The sequence below is a fragment of the Zootermopsis nevadensis genome, unplaced genomic scaffold (genome assembly GCF_977971745.1).
Source record: "Zootermopsis nevadensis isolate Lab colony 2312 unplaced genomic scaffold, Znev_1.0 Znev_ptg000003l, whole genome shotgun sequence".
In the NCBI taxonomy this organism is placed as follows: Eukaryota; Metazoa; Arthropoda; class Insecta; order Blattodea; family Termopsidae; genus Zootermopsis; species Zootermopsis nevadensis.
In genome coordinates this window covers 3,390,387-3,416,780 of record NW_028259135.1, presented here as the reverse complement: position 1 = coordinate 3,416,780, position 26,394 = coordinate 3,390,387, and the positions used below count along the sequence as shown (strand labels likewise).

General features: G+C 39.8%; 1 protein-coding gene across 4 annotated transcripts in view; it reads right to left on the bottom strand.

Annotated features, from left to right (window-relative positions):
• The window catches only part of LOC110840995 (CCN family member 2), a 230,268-nt gene that overhangs the window by 58,109 nt on the left and 145,765 nt on the right, over positions 1-26,394 (bottom strand). For all 4 annotated transcript variants that reach the window (XM_087361313.1, XM_087361321.1, XM_087361325.1 and 1 more), the window contains one exon: positions 2,278-2,488. In XM_087361313.1, the coding sequence (XP_087217439.1) occupies positions 2,278-2,488 (211 nt within the window). The remainder of the gene's footprint in view (positions 1-2,277; positions 2,489-26,394) is intronic.

Sequence of the window (26,394 nt, the reverse complement as noted above, 5' to 3'; positions counted from 1 at the left end):
GGCAATAGCGATAGTCAAGGCGAGGTTTTGGTTTTATCTTTCAATTGCGAGCACTGACAATTATTTTCTCCGTTAGACATGTTTTCAACAGTTCGTATTCCGGCATCTGCGAGTTTTCGACCGCACTCTTAGATTTTTTTTAAATAAAAATCACTATATTCTTCCGCCTGAGCTGGGGCTTGATACGTTACACGCTACCGTGAGCCAGGGTAGCAGGTTTCTGAACCGTGATTTTTACGTGAGATTTTGAAAATATGAATTAGGAATGCTAACCACTCAAATTCGAAGTTCGGCGCTTGAAAATATACCCGTCATTTGTTGTGATTATCATTTCCTGCAGACGCAATTTCATTGGTGAAAGTTTGTCGACAGTACAGATAATATAATTTAAAGATACGACTTATTACTTTCGAGGAGACTCAACAACTCTAGAGATAGAACATTGCACACTTTTTTCTGTTACAATGCACGAAAACGAAACGTATTTCAAGTGGAAGTTAAAATTCTTAAGTATCAGCTCTCAACTGCCGTTTTCTTTAAACATGATTCGTTTTTACACATTTCGAAAAGTTCTATTCTAACTTCGATTTTGAAGTGTAGAGGCGGAATGAAAATTAAATTTGCTCGACGATGAATACAACCCCGCCTCTCCACAACATAAAACTGAATCTAGATTCGTTACGTGTTTTTTTTTACACAAAAGATGCGGTCAGACAGAAATGGAAACGACACTGGTTTTCAATTATTCGCTTTTGTGAAAACGTGCAACGCATAAAATCGTGTAGTTAACCACCATTTTGTTTTTTAAATCTGAGAAAAATATAGCTAATATTCATTACGACTTTGAAATCGAGAGGTTTATTAACTGATGAAATTGAAAATATGTCGGCGCAAATGATATAAGAATTTTTGCATTTAAGACATCTTGGTCATTTTGTGGATGTGCGGTCTGTTGGAGTTGGGCTTTAACTTTTCCCACAATGATCAGTATTACAGAAACCACCACTGTTCAAATACGTTACAGCTAGTTTTAGAAAAAAAATGTAAAATGTTTTCATTCCTAAAATTGCACTTATACTTAGATTCAGGGACACGTATACTTATTCAGCGAAGTATTCAAACACCAAATAAATCCGGATTGAAACTCAAGTGTTTGTAAGCGAGATATCTCGTGCGTGGCGTTTATATGTTAATCCTTCGAGCAGAGCATTATAGGAGAGCCCACACCTGCAACAACGGTTTCTTTGGCCCTTTCTTAAAAGATTCCCCAAGTGAATGCCTTAGCTTCACACCATCAATATTCTTTTGACATACAACAGGGTGTTGCCAATCACTTGTCGGCAGGAACACGAAATTTAAGGGTTTCTGTGTAATCAACAGTTGATTAACAACTGAAAAAAAAGTACATGAACCGTTTCAGTCGCTTTCGTAATAAAAAATGTAAAAAAAAACATCTATTAAGTTTGTCCTGTTTGTGTGTGACGAAAACATCTGAACGGATTTTCGTTAAATTTGACACCAGAAAGTTTTTACTAAAATTTGTCGACACACTCCAATGTTGGATAAATTCAGACAAAAATAAGAAAACCCTCATGGGTGGGGATTCCCCAGTCAGATGCCGTGGAGAATCTTTTATGATGTCATCCCCAGCCATACGTGTGCCAGGCGCCTCACATAAACGCCATTTATCCCAGACAACCATGACATCACTGTCGAAATTCGAAAAGCAACAAAGATGATACGGGTTGAGCATATTTCTTAAATTCCTACGATTTCTATCACACTATTTATAAGATATTGTAGGTGCGTCATATTGTGATTTTATTTAAAAATAGTATTAAAATATATTAAAATTGTCCGTCAATCACAATGTGAAAAACGAAGAAATGATAAGAAAATTAAAAATTAGTAATTGAATTAAGAGTTTATAACATACAAATGATGACGGCTCTATGAAAGCCGAAACATGTCGAGAATGTTCCATATGTAAATCGAGTACTCGATACGGAACAAAGGATAATATTTTAACCATTTAATTATCTTATATTACTTTATTGTGATTGACGGACAATTTTAATATATTTTAATACTATTTTCACACTATTTATCACCTTGCATTTATTCCATCCGTATTTACCTCTCTACCTATAGGATCTACGTTTCGCTGTTGTCCAACACCACCTACCAGCACCGCGCACTCACGAAAGAAATCAAAAAATACATCGACCATCACTCGGCTCATTTCCAGCAATATACCCAGAAGACAGAGAAGCCTACCTTGGCAGACGCCCTTCACGGCAGCGTGGTGTGGGTACTGACAGACGAGGCCACGCTTCTCGTCGCACAGCGTTGTGCCGTCACACGGCTCTCCTTGCTGACGCGCACAGATGGCGCAGCAGCCGCAGCCATCCCGCACAACCGAGACTCCCTCAGGACACGCGGGTTGTCGCGATGGGCACTCACAGGGGTAGGAGCAGTGAGAACGAATCTGCGGGAAAAACGATACTAGCAATAATAACAACAACAAAGCCGGTGTGACTGTTGCCACTACCGTCGACAACTTAAATTTACTATCATTATTACTCTGGCCCTTATCATAATCGCCATACACATCACTACTAACTGTTTATGAATGAAAAAATTACGACCAATGAACGCTTAAATAAACTATTCTTCCTATACAGATTAATTAGTCTGGAATGTGAGCGTCCGTCTTCATCTTCTGGAATTATTCTAGCATTACTCTGACAGACAAGCAATGGGCTTGCCTCCAAGAATGTAAGATATAATTCCACAAACTCCAAACAAAGTAACAAATGTAAATCATGACGCCAGTGTTATTAAAATAATGTCAGTGATTACACATCACTTAATTGGTGGATAACTCAGTAAATGAAGTGATTAATAACAGTTAAGTTCGAATGGTTAGCACTCCTGTGCCGTATTCGGGACGTTCCTTTCCCAAAAAGCGACCCAGATATCGGCTACACTGGCAGATATTTCAAAGCTTTCCTCAGAACCTGGAATAATTCCGGTACAATATCCTAACTTAGTCCAAGGTACCTTTTATTATTATATTTATTTAGTGTTCTGTCTGCCGACAGGTCCATATGAACAGGATCCTTCCATCCTTTTCTCTTCTCGGACTGGGACCTGTTCATATACGTTCTTGGCAGATGATCCAGAAGTGGTTTGCCATTGCCTTCTTCTGTGTGTGAATGGAGTAATTGTTGGGATGACACGGAGGAAAACTCCGTGTTGCCTTGCCCAACACAAGTTATAAATTCGGGCACCGCCGGGAATCGAACCCGGGACCCCAGGATTACAAGGCCAACGTTCTAACCGCTAGACCAACAAACTATTATTCCTAGATATTTACGTCACTGGACGCTATAATGTGAGCTGATAAATAAACCACAAATAAATAAATTGACTCAGGGCTAGACGTCCGGGGTTCTATACCCATCAGAGGCAGATATTTTTGTCTTTGGTACCACTTCTAGTCCATACAACACTCCATCTATTAAGTCTTTTGGTAAGGCGGCTGGAATGTTAAGTTGTACACCGCTATCGAAAGTCAAGGCATGGAATGCGAATTGTTCTCCCTTCACGGCCCGAAATACCTCCCCTTCATCGGGCGTTAAAACTTAAGCGTCTGATTATTATCTTACTTCTTCATGCTTAAATATTGGAAGGGTAGCTTATGAATAAATTAATGATGGATGATATGATGGCTATTACACACAAATTTCAGCATATAACATCTGAAACGATGGTGCTGGTTTCTAGTTTCAGAGCCTTAACCTCAATATTTAATCACGTTTAGTGAATTTCATTTAAACAATCCGACACGCCAAGAAGACGCTTTCAGTGTCGCAGTCATACAACAGGTGCCCAGTGCAACTGCTGGATGAATTCATAACTGATCATCTAATCTTAGTATGCGAATGAATAACGAGAAATGAAAAAAAATACATTATAAGTTATGAAAAAATATAAATTTATGTGCACACCACCAAATGTTTTAATCACGAACAATTACGTACATCTTGCGCAAAAGAAATGCCACTATGAAATTTAGTTTGAGTGCAGTCAGTTAAGTTCAGATTCTCTTGCTAAATTTGTTGACAGCAGCAAAGAACAAGTTCCATATAGCTCGATTCTTATTTTACTTGATGAAAGTTTATATTAAATTTTGTCCGTCTAATCACAATAATTCTTATTAAATATTAAAATATTACAATAATTAACATTTAAAATATTTAAAATATTAAATGATGTTAATTGAATAAAAATTTTCTTGGATATTATCCATCGTCTAGTAAATATAAAACGTAAAACGACGTTTCGGAGATGGGAAAAATTTTATTCAATTGACTCTTCACCATCGTCAAGAAGTTTTAGATTTGATATTAAATGATGTTCTTTATCGAAATATTCGATTTAATCACTGTAATATTTTAATATTTAATAAGAATTATTGTGATTAGACGGACAAAATTTAATATATACTTATTATATCACAATATGACGCAACTTTACCATCTTGATTAAAGTTATTAAAATACGTACATGCGAGGGCCTACAACCCAGAATACTTATCGCCGTGAGAATCTAAAAAAATTGCAAAATTTTGATCATGTTCATAATTTTCATTGTGAAACCCTTTAAAGTGTTTTAAGTTAAGTAAGAATGAACGGTTTCTGTATATAGTCTGTGCGTGAATAAATGAGAGGTATTATTTGTTAAAAGCAGATTAAACAGCGTGTTACATTTATTTCAGACACCGCCCATAATTCACTTGCTGTAACCACAGAGGATAATTTAGTGGGTCTGCCCGCGCTGTAGCCATGATTAAAAGTGGTGACAAATACGAAACGAACCGCGAGTTACAAAGGGCATCAGGCCGCAATGTTGTGCGAAAGCTTTCAATAAAAGACAGCTCTGATTTAAAACCGGCGCTCAATTGATTACCAGCGTAGGCAAGTGACTGAGGTTTTCACAGATTGTAATCGTTCTTTGCACTCAGTGGATAGAACAAATGTGTTACAGACAAGTGATCTCTATTCGTCCTTATGTCTGTCATAGAATCACGCGAAGGCATAGGCTGGCGACAAATCTATACGAAAATGTGTTCAGAATACTTCCGTTTTGCACTTTAAGATCCTGAAAGGATAATCCAAAGGCCTATAGTGTATGATAGGGATTAGCTCTATCTAGTGGGCCCAACTGTGTAGGAACCTGAAGACGGAGATAGAGTCCCATCTCCGAAACGTCGTTTTATGTTTTATATTTACTATACAATGGATAATATCCAAGGAAGGTCCGGAGATAGGGATTAGCTCTATCTAGTGGGCCAAACTGAGTAGGAACCTGAAGACGGAGAGAGAGTCCCATCTCCGAAACGTCGTTTTTACGTTTTATATTTACTACACGATGGATAATATCCAAGAAAGGTCCGGAGATAGGGATTAGCTCTATCTAGTGGGCCCAACTGTGTAGGAACCTGAAGACGGAGATAGAGTCCCATCTCCGAAACGTCGTTTTATGTTTTATATTTACTATACAATGGATAATATCCAAGAAAGGTCCGGAGATAGGGATTAGCTCTATCTAGTGGGCCCAACTGTGTAGGAACCTGAAGACGGAGATAGAGTCCCATCTCCGAAACGTCGTTTTTACGTTTTATATTTACTAGACGATGGATAATATCCAAGAAAATTTTTATTCAATTTTTTTATATTCTTCTGTCTCTCCTCATAAATGTTTCAGTTTTCTATTAACACGGATCAGCATGCAGACAATAATAATTTGAGGCAGGAGATTAAATTTAGTTCGTAAGCCTCATTATACATGCAGTTCCATCTGAAATATCGTTTGAGGTTTAAAAAACCATGCAAGGAATAACATTTCCGAATTCCGTACAGTGTGACACCTGATGGTTTTACAACGACAGATTTATATCTTAAATAAATTAATCTCATTGTAATTTATATATCAAAACTTGTCCGTCTAATCAGAATAAATTCTTATTAAATATTACAATAATTAACATTTAAAATATTTAAAATATTAAATGATGTTCTTTATCGAAATATTCGATTTACATTAGACCATGATTTTTCATGTTTCACGACATGTTTCAGTTCTTAAAAGAACCATCTTCAGGTGTATATAAATATTTTAAATGTTAATTATTGTAATATTTAATAAGAATTTATTGTGATTAGACGGACAAGTTTTAATATATACTTATTATATCACAATATGACGCAACTTTACCATCTCATTGTAATTTGTTAAAAATCGCAAAAGACGACATTTGAAAAATTCCCTTAGGTCTAACCTAAAGTGCTTCATCATTCCACACATATCAACTGAATATTTTCGTTGTACTCTAAACCTGACAAAACACAAAGCCAAGTATGCGTCAGAAATGTAGGTTTTGAGTCAACTTGTACGATTTCTCGAGCAAGGATTATCTGTTGCCGTATAATTCTGTGGGTTCCATGACCATCATTTGTCATCTCAAAATACTATGTTCCAGAGACCCATCATGTGACTACATCCCGCATCGTTAATAACAAATATGTTGGCAGCCCTGACGAGTTGCCAACCCAGTGGCGGTTAAGGGGAGATATCTGAAGGAATAATAATGAGAACAGTAGTGAGGCCTGAAACAAGATAAATAAATATTGCCTGGGCCTGCGCACAGTTCGGGTCGGTATTACAGAACTCTGTAATAGCAGGGTCACAGCTCATTTTATTAACAAGACATCCGTCTTCGTACAAACTGTTGGAAGATCTCAAGGGAAGAATAACTTTAAAATTGCTTTTAATCTTTTAACGCACTTACATGTACCATTTACTCTAACATATACTAACTATAAATTACGCCCACACTACAGGCTAGCAAGGAAATATTCCTAGGATTAAATATAGACAAAACGAAGTACATGGACGTAATACGGGATCAACTTCAGAAACAGCTACAGAATATAATTATAAGTAACATCATTTGAAAATGTTTCAAAATTTAAGTATGAGAACTACAATAACAAATATAAATGAGATTGATGATGAAATTAATAGTAGAATACATTCGGGGAACGCCTGGTTTTATTCAATTCCAAAACTGTTATCATCTCGTTTACTATCCAAAACACTGAATATCAGGATATATAAAACAATAAATTTGCCTGCTGTCTTGTATGGTTGTGAAACATGGTCCCTTACCTTGGAGGAAGAACGTAGATTACAAGTGCTTAAGAGAATATTTGGACTTAGGAGGAATGAAATAAAAGGGTAATTTAGAATATTGCATAATGAGGAGCTGATAGGCTGGACATTTAGCACGTATGTGGGTGGGGAAGAGAAGGTGTGTATACAGGATTTTGGTAGGGAATCCTTCTTAAAAACGACCACTGGGCAGACCAAGAAGGAGATGGGAGGAAAACATAAAGATGGATCTTAGGGAAGTGGGCTGTGAGGATGGCAAATTGATGGAGTTGGCTCAGGATCGTAGCCGGTGGCGGACTTTGGCGTTGTCGGTGTTGAACCTGCGGGTTCTGATACCGGGGAGTTAGTTAGTTAGTTAGTGTAAAAATTGGTTTCGTGTGAGTCTCAGATATTACAACGGTTTTCCTAAACTGAATATGAAACGGACCTTTGTAATAAAGATGTCGTGTTTTCTTTGAGGCAAGGACCGGATTTTTAAACATTACTTGGATGAAATTAGGGCTTCAAAGGGTTAAGGACGGTCCTATCCGCTTCTTGCATAAAAATGGCAGTTTCGTCTCTGATCTAAAAGTACTGAGCGGATAGGCATATACGACACTGACAAAGTTAAGGTGCGCAGAAGGCAACCTGGATTCGCCACTGATAATCCAAAACGGATGATTAACGATACTGCGCCCTCCATCGGACAGGATGTTCGCCATCATCGCTTCATTATTGTTTAATTCTGCAATCAATGCGACCTATTTTCACTGCTCTGTATTGTTAGCCGGGCCACATACACAGGAAACGAGTTGTATGTAATGTTTCATGTAGTTTCTTGATGGTAAGCACACACGAGGAACAACCTTGGACCATCTCCGTTACGTCATCAGACAAGCGGAATATTTTGTTCCTCTGGCGATGCTGACGTCGATAAAGTCTGAGAAGACGATACTGGGTACATCACAGCGACACAGTGAATTTATCGCATAGACGGAGAAAAATATGTCTTTCTACTGGATCAGTTAATCATCTTTCAGAATTCCATGTGTCTGGACGAAAGTTGACAAAAAAAAGGACACCAGTTAATTCTGAATAGAGACTTAAGGTTCCTCAGTTCCCTGACGATGAAACGCTTGATAAACTTACAACAGACTACACGCCTCAACAACCCAGAAGACAGAAATCTTCATCGCCCTGATGACGGAGGCAGTATGACCTCTGAAACGTTGGTTAACACCTACCAGACTTCACGCCTCAACAACCCAGAAGACAGAAATCTTCATACTCATCGCCCTGATGATGGAGGCAGTATGACCTCTAAACCGTTGGTTAACATCTACCAGACTACACAGCGCAACAATCCAGAAGACAGAAATCTTCATACTCATCGCCCTGATGATGGAGGCAGTATGACCTCTGAAACGTTGATAAACATCTACCAGACTACACGCCTCAACAACCCACAAGACGACCATCATAAAACACAGGGCTGCAAGAAACTAAACGTGAATTCTCACGAATATAAATTTCTTCGTTCTTAGGTCTGTTTGTCCCTCAAGACAGCGTAAACGGATTGCAGACGTAAAGTAACAACATTTTCAAGACAGCGATCTAAGTCTGTCACGAAGTGTAAGCGACTGTATATCTTGTTGAAACTGCTATTTTCAGGGTACGCCTAAACTGCATTATCACTATTCCAGCAGGATTTTTTTTATGGCGCTAATGGCTGTCGGTCCACATTACGAGCCCATCTAGCAGGGGGCGAAGCGTCAAAAGAGTGCCACGCAATCTGCAGGCTCATCCACCCAAACTCAAACAAAACACGTGAAACAACGGCCGAGTCGTAATACATAACACGAGATACAAGTAGAAGGAACGGTGTGAGGAATTTAAAAGCTGCTTCTTGTGGTACTGGATGCAGAATAAATTAGAAATGGACTTTGCATTGGAGCGTTTAGTGTTCCTGTCTATTCTACTGAAATCTAAGCAAGCTGGAATATATAATGGAATAGCAAATGGTGTACATGTAAGACTTGAGGTTCTCACAGCGGTGAGTATGAAGATTTCTGTCTTCTGGGTTGTTGCACTGTGTAGTCTGGTCGATGTTAACCAACGTTTCGGAGGTACGTGCTGCTTCCACCATCAGGGCGATGAGTATGAAGATTTCTGTCTTCTGAGTTGTTGCGCTGTGTAGTCTGGTCGATGTTAACCAACGTTTCAGAGGTCATACTGCCTCCGTCATCAGAGTATGAAGATTTCCGTCTTCTGGGTTGTTGCGCCGTGTAGTCTGGTAGATGTTTACCAACGTTTCAGAGGTCATACTGCCTCCGTCATCAGGACGATAAGTATGAAGATTTCTGTCTTCTGGGTTGTTGCGCCGTGTAGTCCGGTCGATGTTAACCAACGTTTCAGAGGTCATACTGCCTCCGTCATCAGAGTATGAAGATTTCTGTCTTCTGGGTTGTTGCGCTGTGTAGTCTGGTCGATGTTTACCAACGTTTCAGAGGTCCTTACTGTCTCCGTCATCAGAGTATGAAGATTCCTGTCTTCTGGGTTGTTGCGCTGTGTAGTCTGGTAGATGTTAACCAACATTTCAGAGGTCATACTGCCTCCGTCATCAGGGCGATATTCATCGACCAGACTACACAGCGCAACAACCCAGAAGACGGAAATCTTCAAATGGTGTACAATTTATATTGAATCCCAGTAACAATCACGAACATAGGTTAAAAAAATTAAATTAAACGTAGGTCACAAGATATCTGTCTTCTGGTCTATAGCATCCTATAATCTGGTAGAAGTTTACCAATGTTTCAGAGGTCCTTGCTGCCTCTATGATAAGGGAGATGATCCATCTTCCGACTTACCGCCGTAAAAACCTCAAATCCTACTCAGAAGCAGGTTCATCATCGTTTAACATACTCTCCAAAACTCCCCCCCCCCCCCCGACACTCAAGTCAACATCACTGCTAATGTCAGTTGCGCGAAAGCTGTGTAGTTGCAACCATGGTGTATTCACGAGCAGAACGCGTATTACAATTCACGAATACTTCGTATCGAAATCGTTTGCTGCTATTTGTGAAACATTCAGAAATGCGTATATTACAAGGATAATTCCAAGTTTAATTCGGATTGCTAAATTGACGGTATTTGCCAGTAATGTTGTCATGTGTCAGTTGCTTGCAAAATACAAAACTGCAATCAACCAGGTTTCCAAATAATAACAAACTATTAATTATATGAACATTGGTTCCATTGTCAACATATCTTGGTACTTACACAAACATGGCGTCGTAAGGTTTGACGTGTCAATCATTAAAATCTTACAAGAAGGGCTCAAGTCAATATTAAGTAAAAAACTTTTTACCTGGCATCAAATATATATTCTTAAAACTTAAAGGAAATATAGACCAGGGTAGTCCAACTTTTTTCCTTGCACGGGCCAGAATATTTCTCTTGTTGGACCCAAGGGCCAAGAAGCCCTTACTTTCACTATTTTAATAATACATATTCTTTTTTCTATTTTATCAGTCTAAACACAATAAATTAAATATTAAAATATTATTACAATTAACATTTAAATATTTAAAATATATTAAAATGATGCTCTTTATCGAAATGTTAGATTTGCATTAGAGCATCATTGTGTAAAAGATGTTGCTCTAATGCAAATCGAACATTTCGATAAAGAGCATCATTTTAATATATTTTAAATATTTAAATGTTAATTGTAATAATATTTTAATATTTAATTTATTGTGTTTAGACTGATAAAATTGAACAAGTATATATTTCAACACAATATGACGCAACATTATCATCTCAATAAATATTCAGAAATAACAAATTACCATTGCATATGCTGAAATATAAATGCTATTTAAATGTAAACAAACTACTACAGAGTTGTATATTATTTTAAAATTTCTCCTGCAACAGCTTGTATCTGATACAATAAACGTTTCTACCAGTAGAACGTACATCTTATGCTTTTAGAATCAATGGCTTTAGTAATTTCGCCAGTGACGGAATATCAACTTCTATTTTTGTTGTTGATAAATGAAGGGTTGATCATAACACATCCTCAGATAACCTGTTCCTCTGCTTCGTTTTTAACATTTTCATGGTCGAGAAAGTTCACTCACAAATATATGTCCTACCAAACATCGATCACACTTTTAATGCATATTTGCGAAGCTTCGGAAACTGTTCAAGCAATTCTTCTTTGACAGAAAAGGTGTCATTAACTGTTCTCACAAAAAACAAAATCTGACTCAAATCAGATATTTCCGTGCTCTCATCGACAGCAAAAAAACCCTCACATTTCTCCATTTCCTTTCTTATTCGTGACTCGAGCTGTTTATTCGTGTCACAAAACCTTCGTGAGACAGTCTACCATGGATACTGATTTTCAAACGGATTCGGAAGGTTAGCTCATCGACCAATAACTTTGTTTAAACGAAATAAATCCAACGTACAGAGTTTTAAAACCTATACAATTATACAGCTGGTAAATAAATTCTCTGCTGTAATACGAGGCGCGTCCTCAAAGTAAGTTTCCCACTCGTCCCACAGCTAGCAAACCTTATATTGCGCGAAGCGACTGTGCGTACGTGATAGAGCAATGACGTAGCATGGCGCATGCACTAACGGAACTTCCCGCGTTCTCACAGTAGCATCGTTGCAGCTGTTGAAGATGGAGGTTCTTATTCCAGCTCCCGCCGACTGTGAAGTGCGGTCAGTGATAACGCTAGGCCGCACACGGCTCGACGGACAGCAAGTCTCCTGCAGGAGTTCAGCTGGGAGGTGTTTAATCATTCACCCTACAGCCCGGACCTCGCTCCCAGTGATTTCCATCTTTTCCTACACCTCAAGAAATTCCTGTCCGGTCAGCGTCAGCGTTTTGAGAATGACAGAGAGGCGGAGATGGTTGTCACACAGTGGTTCCAATCCCAGGCGGCAGACTTCTACGACACAGGTATTCAAAAGTTGGTCCCACGGTATGACCAATGTCTCAATTCCGGTGGCGAATATGTTGAAAAATAGCTGGACACTTGCTGTATCTGTTGCAATAAATATTTCCATGAAATTGTGTTTTGTTTCTGTAAACGGCCCCAGGTAAACTTACTTTGAGGACGCGCCTCGTATAAAGCGTCCATCAATATATCCTTAGACAGTGAAATCCTTTTAAGATCTGTATAACGCGTTCAATATTCACACTATGTTCATTTCCGTTATATTGTATATAATTTGATATAATTGCGTCATATTGTGAATTAAAATTTAATTATTCGTGTTTTTTCCGTCTAATCACAATTGTATATAAATAAAATTCATACATAAGATATTAAAACATCATTTACCAAATATGTAAATGATATTTTAATATCTTATGTATATAATATTGTTTTTAAACCTACTTTTGTGTCGCATGTAACTATTCAACTCAGGTGTTTCAATAAAGATGTACGAGTAGGATTTGAGGTTTCCACAGCGGTGAGTCTGAAGTACTAGTTTCCATATGCATTTTACATGCATTTCCCATTTCACCCCCTGCCTCAGTTTAATTTCGCAGAGAATAGTAGAGTTATTTTCATGCAATTTTCTCTATTTTCCTGTCAGTTCATCTGTCGTAAACCGAAATATTCCAAACCCTCCGGTAACGTGGACAAAACACCAAGAAATCTCTGTTGCGTGTGACAGTTGACATATTCGAAATAGGTTCCTCTGAAATAAAAACGTAGGTATCTACCTGCAAAGTTCCAACAGTCAATAAGTATTCCTCACAATACGCAATGTTACATTTTTCTGAGCCAGAAATGATCCTTATCCCGGTGTTACATGGAGGAGCCAGGGCTCGCACGTGCTTACAAATTCCTGACAGAAGAAAAAACCTCTCCAGATCTAATTTACAAGCGAACATTTTGGATCCGAAAGAGAGGCACTGACACAGTACGTATATTTTAAACACAAAGATCAAATAAAGAAACTTCTTTTCCCAGAAACTGAGCGTTAAACATCACGCATATATTACAAACATGAAAATAACAAATTGCTTTCCCAGAACCTGTTCGCTATATAAAACAAATTTTCTCCTGACAATGTTTCACTCTCTTATTACGTAAATCATTCTGGGAAGGAATAATTAGTGTAATTTATTTTATATGCTCTCATCTGTGTACACACGTCAGCAGACCTAATATATTTGTGTTGTAATATACAGAATGTATCATGCGTCTGGAATCTTATTCAGTATAAACGGCTTCCCTTAGTCACAGCTGTGAGCTATGATACTCCAGCATTGTCTTAGATGGGCTATTTGAGTGACGTTGCATTCGTTGACATGAAGAAATATCCAAGACAGGTCCGGAGATAGGGATTAGCTCTATCTAGTGGGCCCAACTGTGTAGGAACCTGAAGACGGAGATAGAGTCCCATCTCCGAAACGTCGTTTTACGTTTTATATTTACTAGACGATGGATAATATCCAAGAAAGGTCCGGAGATAGGGATTAGCTCTATCTAGTGGGCCCAACTGTGTAGGAAACTGAAGACGGAGATAGAGTCCCATCTCCGAAACGTCGTTTTTACGTTTTATATTTACTAGACGATGGATAATATCCAAGAAAGGTCCGGAGATAGGGATTAGCTCTATCTAGTGGGCCCAACTCTGTAGGAACCTGAAGACGGAGATAGAGTCCCATCTCCGAAACGTCGTTTTTACGTTTTATATTTACTAGACGATGGATAATATCCAAGAAAGTTCCGGAGATAGGGATCAGCTCTATCTAGTGGGCCCAACTGTGTAGGAACCTGAAGACGGAGATAGAGTCCCATCTCCGAAACGTCGTTTTACGTTTTATATTTACTAGACGATGGATAATATCCAAGAAAGGTCCGGAGATAGGGATCAGCTCTATCTAGTGGGCCCAACTGAGTAGGAACCTGAAGACGGAGATAGAGTCCCATCTCCGAAACGTCGTTTTACGTTTTATATTTACTAGACGATAGATAATATCCAAGAAAGGTCCGGAGATAGGGATTAGCTCTATCTAGTGGGCCCAACTGAGTAGGAACCTGAAGACGGAGATAGAGTCCCATCTCCGAAACGTCGTTTTACGTTTTATATTTACTAGACGATGGATAATATCCAAGAAAGGTCCGGAGATAGGGATCAGCTCTATCTAGTGGGCCCAACTGTGTAGGAACCTGAAGACGGAGATAGAGTCCCATCTCCGAAACGTCGTTTTTTACGTTTTATATTTACTAGACGATGGATAATATCCAAGAAAATTTTTATTTAAATGAATCTGAAGTTTAACCAACGAACAGAACTAAATAATGACTGTCTTATCTGAAGTAAATAAAAGATATTGTCTTGTTTCAAAATGATAGCATTTTTAAAAAATGAATACAATTATAGGAACACTATATTGGATACTGTAAACTTCTGAGATGTATGTGATATACACGACGTTTCGGGAGTTGACTCTATTCATATCATCAGGTGATTTACGTCAAGTGACCTAGCAACAGAGGAGTTGCTACAGTTTGTACACTGTTGCGTTAACCAATCAGTCCAAACCGAGTCCTTTGCCTGCGTCCTGCGATTCTTCTATTGCCTTATGCTAATGATCAGTCCAATCCAATCATCGAGTTTGCTTTCGCGTCAATTACATGAAATAGCGTAGTCTCTTTGTTTGTTTGTTTGTTTGTTTGTTTGTTGAAGTCCATTGTATTCAAGTGGGTAGTGTGAAGAGGGCGGATTTGTAGTCAGAAACATTCCGGTGGTCACATGTGCTGCACAAGAGGGTTTGAACCGTAGACACTTTCATTTTCAGAACAGGGGTGTACATATTTTATCACTATCGCTACTTTCAATTATCTCTCAGAATTTTGAAACCGAAAAATATAACAGAAATACTCAACAAATGCGCTGAATTATGACATTTTAGGTTCTCACGGCGATGGGTATGAAGATAACTTCTTGAATTTTGCGGCACGTAGTTTAGTATACACGTACCGACGTTTCAGAGATGCCTTCTTTCATTAATGGGCTCCGGTGATGGAGACAGCAATGACCTCTGAGACGTCGGCAAACTTCTACAAGATTACACGGCGAAAACAACCCAGACGACAGCCATCTTCAGGTTAGCCGGAGCGAGAACATGAAATCTTGGTCATTTTCTTACAATATGTAATGAATTTATAACTTGTGTTGGGCAAGGCCGTCGTCTAGGCAACACGGGGTTTTCCTCCGGGGGCTTCCCCGGTTTCTCCGTGGCATCCCAACAATTACACCATTCACACACAGAAGAAGGCAATGGCAAACCACTTCTGGATCATCTGCCAAGAACGTATATGAACAGGTCCCAGTCCGAGAAAAGGATGGAAGGATCCTGTTCATATGGACCTGTCGTCAGACAGAACACTGAATAATATTAAGATGAGGTGGTCTAGCGGTTAGAACGCTGGCCTTGTAATCCTGGGGTCTCGGGTTTGATTCCCGGCGGTGCCCGAATTTATAACTTGTGTTGGACAAGGCCGTGGTCTAGGCAACACGGAGTTTTCCTCCGGGGGCTTCCCCGGTTTCTCCGTGGCATCCCATTCACACACAGAAGAAGGCAATGGCAAACCACTTCTGGATCATCTGCCAACAACGTATATGTACAGGTCCCAGTCCGAGAAAAGGATGGAAGGATCCTGTTCATATGGACCTGTCGTCAGACAGAACACTAAATAAATAAAAATAAATGTTTTACAGATTTAGAAGTTAAATATTTATACATACATATAATCAGTCACGGAAATCATTTGTAGTTTCACGTTGCTAATGTAGGGCAGTGCACATGGGATTTGTGGCGGGAAAAGTGGCACTGAGAATGTTAATCTCCGGTTCCCCTACGTTCTGCCATGTCAGTATCATTCCACAACCACTGCTACATATTGACCCATATATCACGTGTTGAGTGGAGAATGGGCTCATTAGAGGTTGCAGGTTAATACAGATATAGTGTCGCACAATGAAACAATAAAATATATCGAGAATGAAGCAGGTGAACTGCGTCATTCCCACCCCTAAATTAAAAATACCTCGTTCTAGCGTTTGGGTATGCCACGAGATCCAACAAAGGATAAACAGGAAAGCAGAGAGAGGACTTGGTAACGGATTTTCACTCGAAATTAATATGTGTTTCTTGATTCAGATATTCATTCATACAGGTAAAATTTACATCGTCTATAGAATATTATTTGCATAAAGTGCAAAAATGGTATACAGCACAGGCGCGATAAGTACGATACAAATTTAATTAAGATCAAAAGATTTATTTGGATAACAATTTTATTATGTGCATTTAGAGAATACAACGGTAACTGATTAAGTACCAGGAGAAACACCCTTAATATTCTCTGGTTGATTAAATAGAGAAGTCCACGCGTGTAACACACATGGAGAATTAAGAAATATTTTACAAATAATTGTAAATAAAAAAAGAGATTTAAATAAAGACAGGCGAATAATATATAAATACGAGGCGCGTCCCAAAAGTAAGTTTCCCACTCGTCCCACAGGTAGCAAACCTTATATTGAGCGAAGCGACTGTGCGTACGTGATAGAGCAATGACGTAGCATGGCGCATGCACTAACGGTACTTCCCGCGTTCTCACAGTAGCATCGTTGCAGCTGTTGAAGATGGAGGTTCTTATTCCAGCTCCCGCCGACTGTGAAGTGCGGTCAGTGATAACGCTAGGCCGCACACGGCTCGACAGACAGCAAGTCTCCTGCAGGAGTTCAGCTGGGAGGTGTTTAATCATTCACCCTACAGCCCGGACCTCGCTCCCAGTGATTTCCATCTTTTCCTACACCTCAAGAAATTCCTGTCCGGTCAGCGTCAGCGTTTTGAGAATGACAGAGAGGCGGAGATGGTTGTCACACAGTGGTTCCAATCCCAGGCGGCAGACTTCTACGACACAGGTATTCAAAAGTTGGTCCCACGGTATGACAAATGTCTCAATTCCGGTGGCGAATATGTTTAAAAATAGCTGGACACTTGCTGTACCTGTTGCAATAAATATTTCCATGAAATTGTGTTTTGTTTCTGTAAACGGCCCCAGGGAAACTTACTTTGTGGACGAGCCTCGTATATTACAACGGATAATTAGCGTGTAAAGATTTGTACCGAATTAAATTAGTGCAGGATATTGCTCAATGGCGTACTTTTATGAAGAAAGTGATAAAATTTTGGATCCCGTGAAAACATTACATTCTTGAAAAACCTAAACAGCTTATAAAGTGTAGAAACTATGTAGAACTGAGTTTTAATATTTGATGTCTATGTTTTATGATGACTATCGCTGTGAAAGAAATAACAAAACTATCTGGAAACAAAGTTGTGATGGAATTATCTGAACAAAAGTACGTAAAATAACAAGAGAATTAGCGTAATTTCGTAATAAACTGATTTATAATTAACAATCTCCTCCTATAATAGCATGCATCTCTTCGGGTGAGTTTTGAAAAAAAAGTTGAAAAATTTCAAAATTTTCGAAAAATCAAAAAAAATGTTGGAAATTGTCTGAAAAGCGCACAAAACAAAAAATTTTGAAAATTCTCAAAAAAAAATTTTTTTTATAGAATTTTCCAAAAAATTTTCTTTTGTGCTCATTTTGGACAATTGTATATGTTACATGTGGCAAACCTGGGGAAAACAAACGCTGCAGAGAAAGTTTTAGTTGAGAGACATTCTCCATGGCAAACTAAGGCCCTAATCTCTTAAGGAAACTTTGAGAAGAAATCAATGGCCTTGAGTTGTCCCTGGGTCGACTCAAGAGGCACGCTTATACGGCGATAACCAAAGGGATTTCGAAACGACACGAAAGAGAAATATGGCTGTGGCGTGCTTGTAGGTCACCGTGGCAAAAGGGGGTTCCCCCTTTCATTCAGCCTGATAAGCTTCAAAGCGAAGTTAAAGAGCCTTTGGAAATAACTGCAAGGACATGAAAAGCGGACATAAAAGTACCGTGTTCTTTATCATTCGCAAAGCCATAAAACAAGAACATGGCTCTACAAATTTATGAGCGTTTGTAATCTGCAATGACATGGATACGACAGAAATTTTTCTGTATCATAATGGGAGAATGGTACACGATAAACACACTAGCGTGTTTCAGGATAGGCGTGGAACATGGTGTATTCAAAATCGTACTGTAAGAACTTCTGTGTGTGCGGGGAATCATTCCCTGAAAATAATTTAGGAATAATATGTGTGTGTATAAACTGCCGACACGATTGATAAACCGAGAAGACTTGTTAAATGATATGTAATTTCCAAATAAAGTGTCTGTTATTTATATACTATATTTATTTTACAGTCTATTTTTTTTTATTATTATTTGTAGTGTTCTGTCTGACGACAGGTCCATATGAACAGGATCCTTCCATCCTTTTCTCGGACTGGGACCTGTTCATATACGTTCTTGGCAGATGATCCAGAAGTGGTTTGCCATTGCCTTCTTCTGTGTGTGAATGGAGTAATTGTTGGGAAGCCACGGAGAAACCGGGGAAGCCCCGGAGGAAAACTCCGTGTTGCCTAGACCACGGACTTGCCCAACACAAGTTATAAATTCGGGCACCGCCGGGAATCGAACCCGAGACCGCAGGATTACAAGGCCAGCGTTCTAACCGCTAGACCATCGTGGCACTGTCTATACACAAACTTATTTAAATTAATGTTGTTAAAATATTATAACATTTACAGTATAAAGTATATTATGCTATATTTATGGCGCTCCTTTATCGTATTACAACATTATATTATTCAGCGCTTTTGTTTTTGGACGACATGTTTCGATGTTTTATGACATCATCTTCAGGTTTATCAATCTATATTATTTTAAAAACTATTATACATTTTGATGCATTGCATTTATTGATCTTTTAGTATGTTTGTAGAATTTTCCGTCTTCATAATGATCTGGTGTCTGTATTTAGACGTTCATTATTAAGTTGTATTTGTGACGTATCCTACGTCTGATAACAGGAGACGATAAACTGTTACGATAAAGGAGCTCCATAAATATAACATAATATACTTTATACTGTAAATGTTATAATATACTAACAACATTATTTTAAATAAGTTTGTGTATAGACTGTAAAATAAATATAGTATATGATTCAACACAAACATGACGCACTTAAGATACAAAGTGTCTGTTATTGTTGTCAGATTTAACCGTAAACTGAAATGTGTCGAAATTTTTAAACAAAACTCCACAAAAAGAAATCTAATGTAAATCAGTTCTGCTGTTCTCAAATTCTTACATGCGGAGAGACGGATTGACAGCTTCATCGAAGGTAATATAAGCATCTTTTTTTAAAATTCTTTTTGCGAAAACGTGTAACAAAAAACAGTAAGGAAGGCAAAATGAAAGGAATATAAGAATAAATAAATAAAGTCAAATAAAATGAAATCAAAAGTTTCTCGAGAGCAGTAAACGTGCGCAACGCACTGTGTATCGGCCATTGTTTTTATGTCCAGTCAGTCACGAGGTTAAGTTATGGAATCCGTTCTGCAAGTCAAATTTGTGGCGACTGTGATTTCCAGGTGCAATATTCTCCTCGTGCCATTTGTCACCACCAGAGCATGTGACAGGTGACGGCTAGCATTTGTCATCTGTTTCAATTAAAACAAGAGAGTTGGAAATTCGATCCCAGATGTTAATCCAATCACTTTTCATGCATAATGATTCAGGTAGGCGACGATAGTTGTCACTTGGCATGGGTTACTTTCACCTGCTGACATATGGATTGGGAGGGAAGAAGGAGGGATAAAAATGTTCGAAGGAACAAATAAATGAAGGATACGAGGAAAATATAAGAACCAGAGAAATAAGGGAGAGTAAAATAAAATAAATAATGAGTGTGAAACGATAAATGTAACAAATACGAAACCAATTAAAATTAATAATATGAAACACATATACGATTCTTTCTAAGTTATCTACGCTATGAAGATTTCTGTCTTCTGGGTTGTTGCGCTGTGTAGTCTGGTCGATGTTAACCAACGTTTCTGAGGGCATACTGCCTCCATCATCAGGGCGATGAGTATGACCTCTGAAACGTTGGTTAACATCGACCAGACTACACAGCGCAACAACCCAGAAGACAGAAATCTTTATACTCATCGCCCTGATGACGGAGGCAGTATGACCTCTGAAACGTTGGTAAACATCGACCAGACTACACAGCGCAACAACCCAGAAGACAGAAATCTTCATACTCGTCGCCCTAATGACGGAGGCAGTATGACCTCTGAAACGTTGGTTAACATCGACCAGACTACACAGCGCAACAACCCAGAAGACAGAAATCTTCATACTCATCGCCCTGATGACGGAGGCAGTATGACCTCTGAAACGTTGGTAAACATCGACCAGACTACACAGCGCAACAACCCAGAAGACAGAAATCTTCATACTCGTCGCCCTGATGACGGAGGCAGTATGACCTCTGAAACGTTGGTAAACATCGACCAGACTACACAGCGCAACAACCCAGAAGACAGAAATCTTCATACTCATCGCCCTGATGACGGAGGCAGTATGACCTCTGAAACGTTGGTTAACATCGACCAGACTACACAGCGCAACAACCCAGAAGACAGAAATCTTCATACTCATCGCCCTGATGACGGAGGCAGTATGACCTCTGAAACGTTGGTAAACATCGACCAGACTACACAGCGCAACAACCCAGAAGACAGAAATCTTCATACTCATCGCCCTGATGACGGAGGCAGTATGACCTCTGAAACGTTGGTAAACATTGACCGGACTACACAGCGCAACAACCCAGAAGACAGAAGTCTTCATACTCATCGCCCTGATGATGGAGGCAGTATGACCTCTGAAACGTTGGTTAACATCGACCAGACTACACAGCGCAACAACCCAGAAGACAGAAATCTTCATACTCATCGCCCTGATGACGGAGGCAGTATGACCTCTGAAACGTTGGTTAACATCGACCAGACTACACAGCGCAACAACCCAGAAGACAGAAATCTTCATACTCATCGCCCTGATGACGGAGGCAGTATGACCTCTGAAACGTTGGTTAACATCGACCAGACTACTCGGCGCAACAACCCAGAAGACAGAAATCTTCATACTCACCGCTGTGAAAACCTCAAATCATACAAGATATGTTATATTAACGTAGTGTTCGGACATAAACCACGAGGAAGGAAAGAGAAATACATAAAATATCATGGACAAATGAATTGTTGCAAGAACCGAAATTCGGAGAAGCAGAAAGTTCGGGCCAAAATTAAATAAAATAATGTAAAAGCAAATTTGTAGAGACTACTCGATTTTATCAGAAGTAAATCGATTCTGTCACATACCGAGACGGGCAATGCGTACATCTGAAAGGGCCTCACTGATTTACGCAGCTTAGTTCACGTTCTCCTTTCATCTCTATACAAATGGCGCTAGGTGGCTGTCCAGAGCGCCGGGCTTTCACCATTACCATCACGAAGGAAGGACACAGCTGCGGACGAAGGAATTATCATACCCATTGTTGCGTTGAACGGAAGTGCAGAAAGGTGGGGATGGCGATCAGCCACCAATTTCGCCACCCTCCCACCCTCATCGCTTGGCCACTGCTTCGAACGATAAAATGGCGATATCACAATTCATGAAGAGCAGAATTCAATGTACGCACGACTTTAAAACCAACTTCGAGGCTGTAATGAGAAATACGAGTAATCCATCTGAATGTACGGGTGCTTTGTTCCGCGTCCCAATGGCTAGGAGCTATTAAACTCTAGAAAACCAAGTTTATTTCATGATTATTTGTTCGTCATTTAGTCCATTAATTTCGTTCGAATGCTTCAATCTGTTTGTACGAGGTGCGATCAAAAAGTTTCAAGACTGTGTCAATAGAGGGCGAACCGGGTGTAGTACGAGCTTCTGCCGCTAGGGGGTGCGGCCTACATTCATAGTGAATCAGTGTGCCAGCCGGTATCATCGAATTAGCATTTGTTTCTTAGTTACGGGCGTTTTGGTAGTGCATTACACCGACCCTCCTGCGATTTCGGAATGGCGTGTGCATCAAATTTTGCCAAAGACTCGCCAAAATGGCTACGGAAACCTATGAAATGCTAAAGCAAGCATTTGGGGAGTCCGCAATGGGTCGTGCACAAACTTGTGTTTGGCATTCACGTTTTAAAAATGGCCGAACCTCTGTCGATGATGACGAGCGTTCTGGACGACCATCTTCGTGCACAACGCCCGAAAATGTTACGAAGATTCGGCAGGCCATTCACGAAGATCGACGTCGTACCATCAACGACTTGTGCGACATTGTTGGGATAGGCTATGGGACCTGTCAGCTGATTCTAAAGGAAGAACTCCACATGCGACGCATCCTGTCTGAGGACCAGAAGCAGAATCGACTTCTCGTTTGTCAGGAGCTCAAAGATCTTGCAAGAACCGACCCCAACTTCCTTTCTAGGCTCCGTGTGACTTCTTCATCTTCCCAAAGATGAAAATTCAGCTAACGGGAAGGAGATTTGAGACGATAGAAGAGATTCAGGCAGAATCGCAGATGGTGCTTGACAGGCTGACAAAGAAAGATTTCCAGAGATGCTTCCAGGCTTGGCAGCGGCGCTGGGATCGTTATGTTCACTCCCAGGGGAACTACTTCGAGGCTGATGGATGAATTTAATACCTGAGATAAGTGTACGGGTTTTTATACGCGCAGTCTTGAAACCTTTCGATCGCACCTCGTATATGGTCTCTTTGTTTGTAGTTAACACAAGAAAAATTCAGACTGAATTCATTTTAACAAACTTACACAGACAATTCTCACGCATTCGCCAGAATATGACCATCGTGTTTCAATACACTTGACCACGGTAACCACGGAAGCTTAGAGATTCCGCACCCCAAGTAACAAATGAATAGAGAAACGGGCAGCACAGTCACGAGACAATGTCGGAAGGTAGAAAGATAAAGTGAATAAAAAATGGTTAGAAAAACTGTATGGAAATTACTCGGAGACGAGAAACATTAAAAATTACCCTCTGTTCGTCCAAAACAAACTTCTCTAAATTTACCACACTTTCCCTTCCATTTTCAAAATTGCGCCTAAATAATGATGACACGTTGATTCAAGTGAGGGCGTGTTGGTCTGAATTACAACCAGGAATAACATGAAAATAATGGATTGGCTACCCAACAAGATCAAACTGCTTCCAGCAGCGAATTGTTGCGATGTGGTGAGAATAATTCTCTGTGGAGCTAGGCCTTTAGCGGGCCGCGTTCTTCGTCCCCCAGATGATACAAGAGTGAATATGGAACACCGATGGAATTATACTGACAGGAAAACCGAGAGACTCGAAAAAGAGCCTGTCCATCTAACATCCTACATGGACTGACGAGGCGATTATCTGGGTCTATACGGTGAGAAATCAGTGACTAATAAACCTATGTTTCACACATGAATACGTTTAGTAAAAATGAAACGTGTTTCGACAAACATAAAATAAATTCATGACTCAGGTGTAGGCTTACATACCTCAACGCTTGGAAATAGAAATAAATTATCAATGAAAAATAACTGTTCTATTTGGACTACGGTATTTCGCTCTACTGAATCCCTCCATGAAAATACAGGTAGGACTCGGTTTACGCCGCTGCAATTTACGACAGCTTCTCTTTTACGCCTCTCATAGATCACGATTGGAGGGTGATGAGTCATGCCTCTAAAACTTACATTGTGATAGAACTATAATACTAAATGATAAACTACGGCCTGAAATTTAATTAATTAAACAAAAAACTGACGGACAACATAAATGAGCTCCTTGAGAGTCATGGTGAAGAGCTTTTAACGGAAGATTTAGAAGAGATGGCTGAACAACACACAGAGGAAAGTGAAGGTAACTCTGCAGTGCTGGTTAGGACACTAACAGTGAAATCAACGCAAGAGGCTTTTGCTCTTATTAATAAGGGATGTGAGATCTTCTGTAGTAACGACCCCAACTGGGAGCGGAGCTCAACCGTTAAGAGAGAAATTGATACAGTAACTTATTATCAGAAAAGAAGACAACCAAACAGACATCTATTCTATCGTTTTTAAAGCAATAAATTTTCTTTCTTTTTCTAAAACATTATACAATTTCAATACGTAAATTTCATAAAATAAAAAAATTCCAAATATTTTGTACTGATTACTGAAAATCTTGGAACGAAACCTAATGTATTTACATATGTTCCCATTATATTTTTGCTTTAATAACCCGCTTCATTTTACGCCGGAAATCTCAGGAACCTAACCCCGGCGTAAACCGAGTCCTACTTGTACCAGGAAAACACATTCAATTAGACCAAGACAGTCTCTTATCTTATCACTTTCAGTTTATTAATTATCCCATCATTCGATGGCATAGTCCTAGCTAGAGAAATCGTTAAATCACAAATAAGTAAATTACGGACAGACGGACGGACGGAAGGACAGACAGAGACTACTTCTATCCCGCACTCAGCTCATATGTTCACGTGCAAGGTCCAATATTGAGCCCGGAAGATCCTGCAATATAAACATGATGGATGACCGGGTTCATGACATCACCGTGTTTTCGTGCAGGGCGAGGTGTGTCTCGTGGGGTGTGCAGGTGTGCGAGTTTTCCCATCTTCATCCAATATCGATTCCTGCATCGCCTCCTTGGTCTGTTCCCCGCGGAGACTTGGAAATCTGTGAGATTGAATAGCTGCCCGGGAAAAGCGGAGGATATGGGATGATAAGATTTTTCTACGGGGTGAGGTTTCACCGTTGCTCACATACCAGTACACCATTATTACAATATTATAGCTATAAATACCAGTGGTAACTACTTGTACCACCTCCTTTAACAATCAACAATCTGCATTTTGGCCAAAGAGTGTATGGATTTCATATGATTCTCAAAATAAACAGCGATTATTCCCTTAACAGAAATACCTAATTGATCATTGTGATGGTAACGCGTGTTTTCTTTGCAGTACGGGCTATGTTTAAACAGGGGTTCAACGAGCAAACCCTTTGAGGCTGACATAAGCTATATACATTTTTCTGAATCAAAAGGTTATTAGCTTGTGTGTGGATATCATTCTATTAAAATGAGATGGAGTAAATTAGCTAACGACACTTTTTTTATTTAGTGTTCTGTCTGACGACAGGTCCATATGAACAGGATCCTTCCATCCTTTTCTCGGGCTGGGACCTGGTCATATACGTTCTTGGCAGATGATCCAGAAGTGGTTTGCCATTGCCTTCTTCTGTGTGTGAATGGGATGCCACGGAGAAACCGGGGAAGCCCCCGGAGGAAAACTCCGTGTTGCCTAGACCACGGCCTTGCCCAACACAAGTTATAAATTCGAACCCGAGACCCCAGGATTACAAGGCCAGCGTTCTAACCGCTGGACCACCTCATCTTATTATTATTTAGTGTTCTGTCTGACGACAGGTCCATATGAACAGGATCCTTCCATCCTTTTCTCGGGCTGGGACCTGGTCATATACGTTCTTGGCAGATGATCCAGAAGTGGTTTGCCATTGCCTTCTTCTGTGTGTGAATGGAATGCCACGGAGAAACCGGGGAAGCCACCGGAGGAAAACTCCGTGTTGCCTAGACCACGGCCTTGCCCAACACAAGTTATAAATCTGGGCACCACCAGGAATCGAACCCGAGACCCCAGGATTACAAGGCCAGCGTTCTAATCGCTAGACCACCTCATATTATTATTATTTAGTGTTTTGTCTGAGGACAGGTCCATATGAATAGGATCCTTCCATCCTTTTCTCGGACTGGGACCTGTTCATATACGTTCTTGGCAGATGATCCAGAAGTGGTTTGCCATTGCCTTCTTCTGTGTGTGAATGGAGTAATTGTTGTAATGCCACGGAGAAACCGGGGAAGCCCCCGGAGGAAAACTCCGTGTTGCCTAGACCACGGCCTTGCCCAACACAAGTTATAAATTCGGTCACCGCCGAGAATCGAACCCGAGATCCCAGGATTACAAGGCCAGCGTTCTAACCGCTAGACCACCGTGGCTACATAACGACACTTACAACATTTGAATTCTTATAGAGTAGGCCTACACATTAAAGTCCTTGATTTTACGG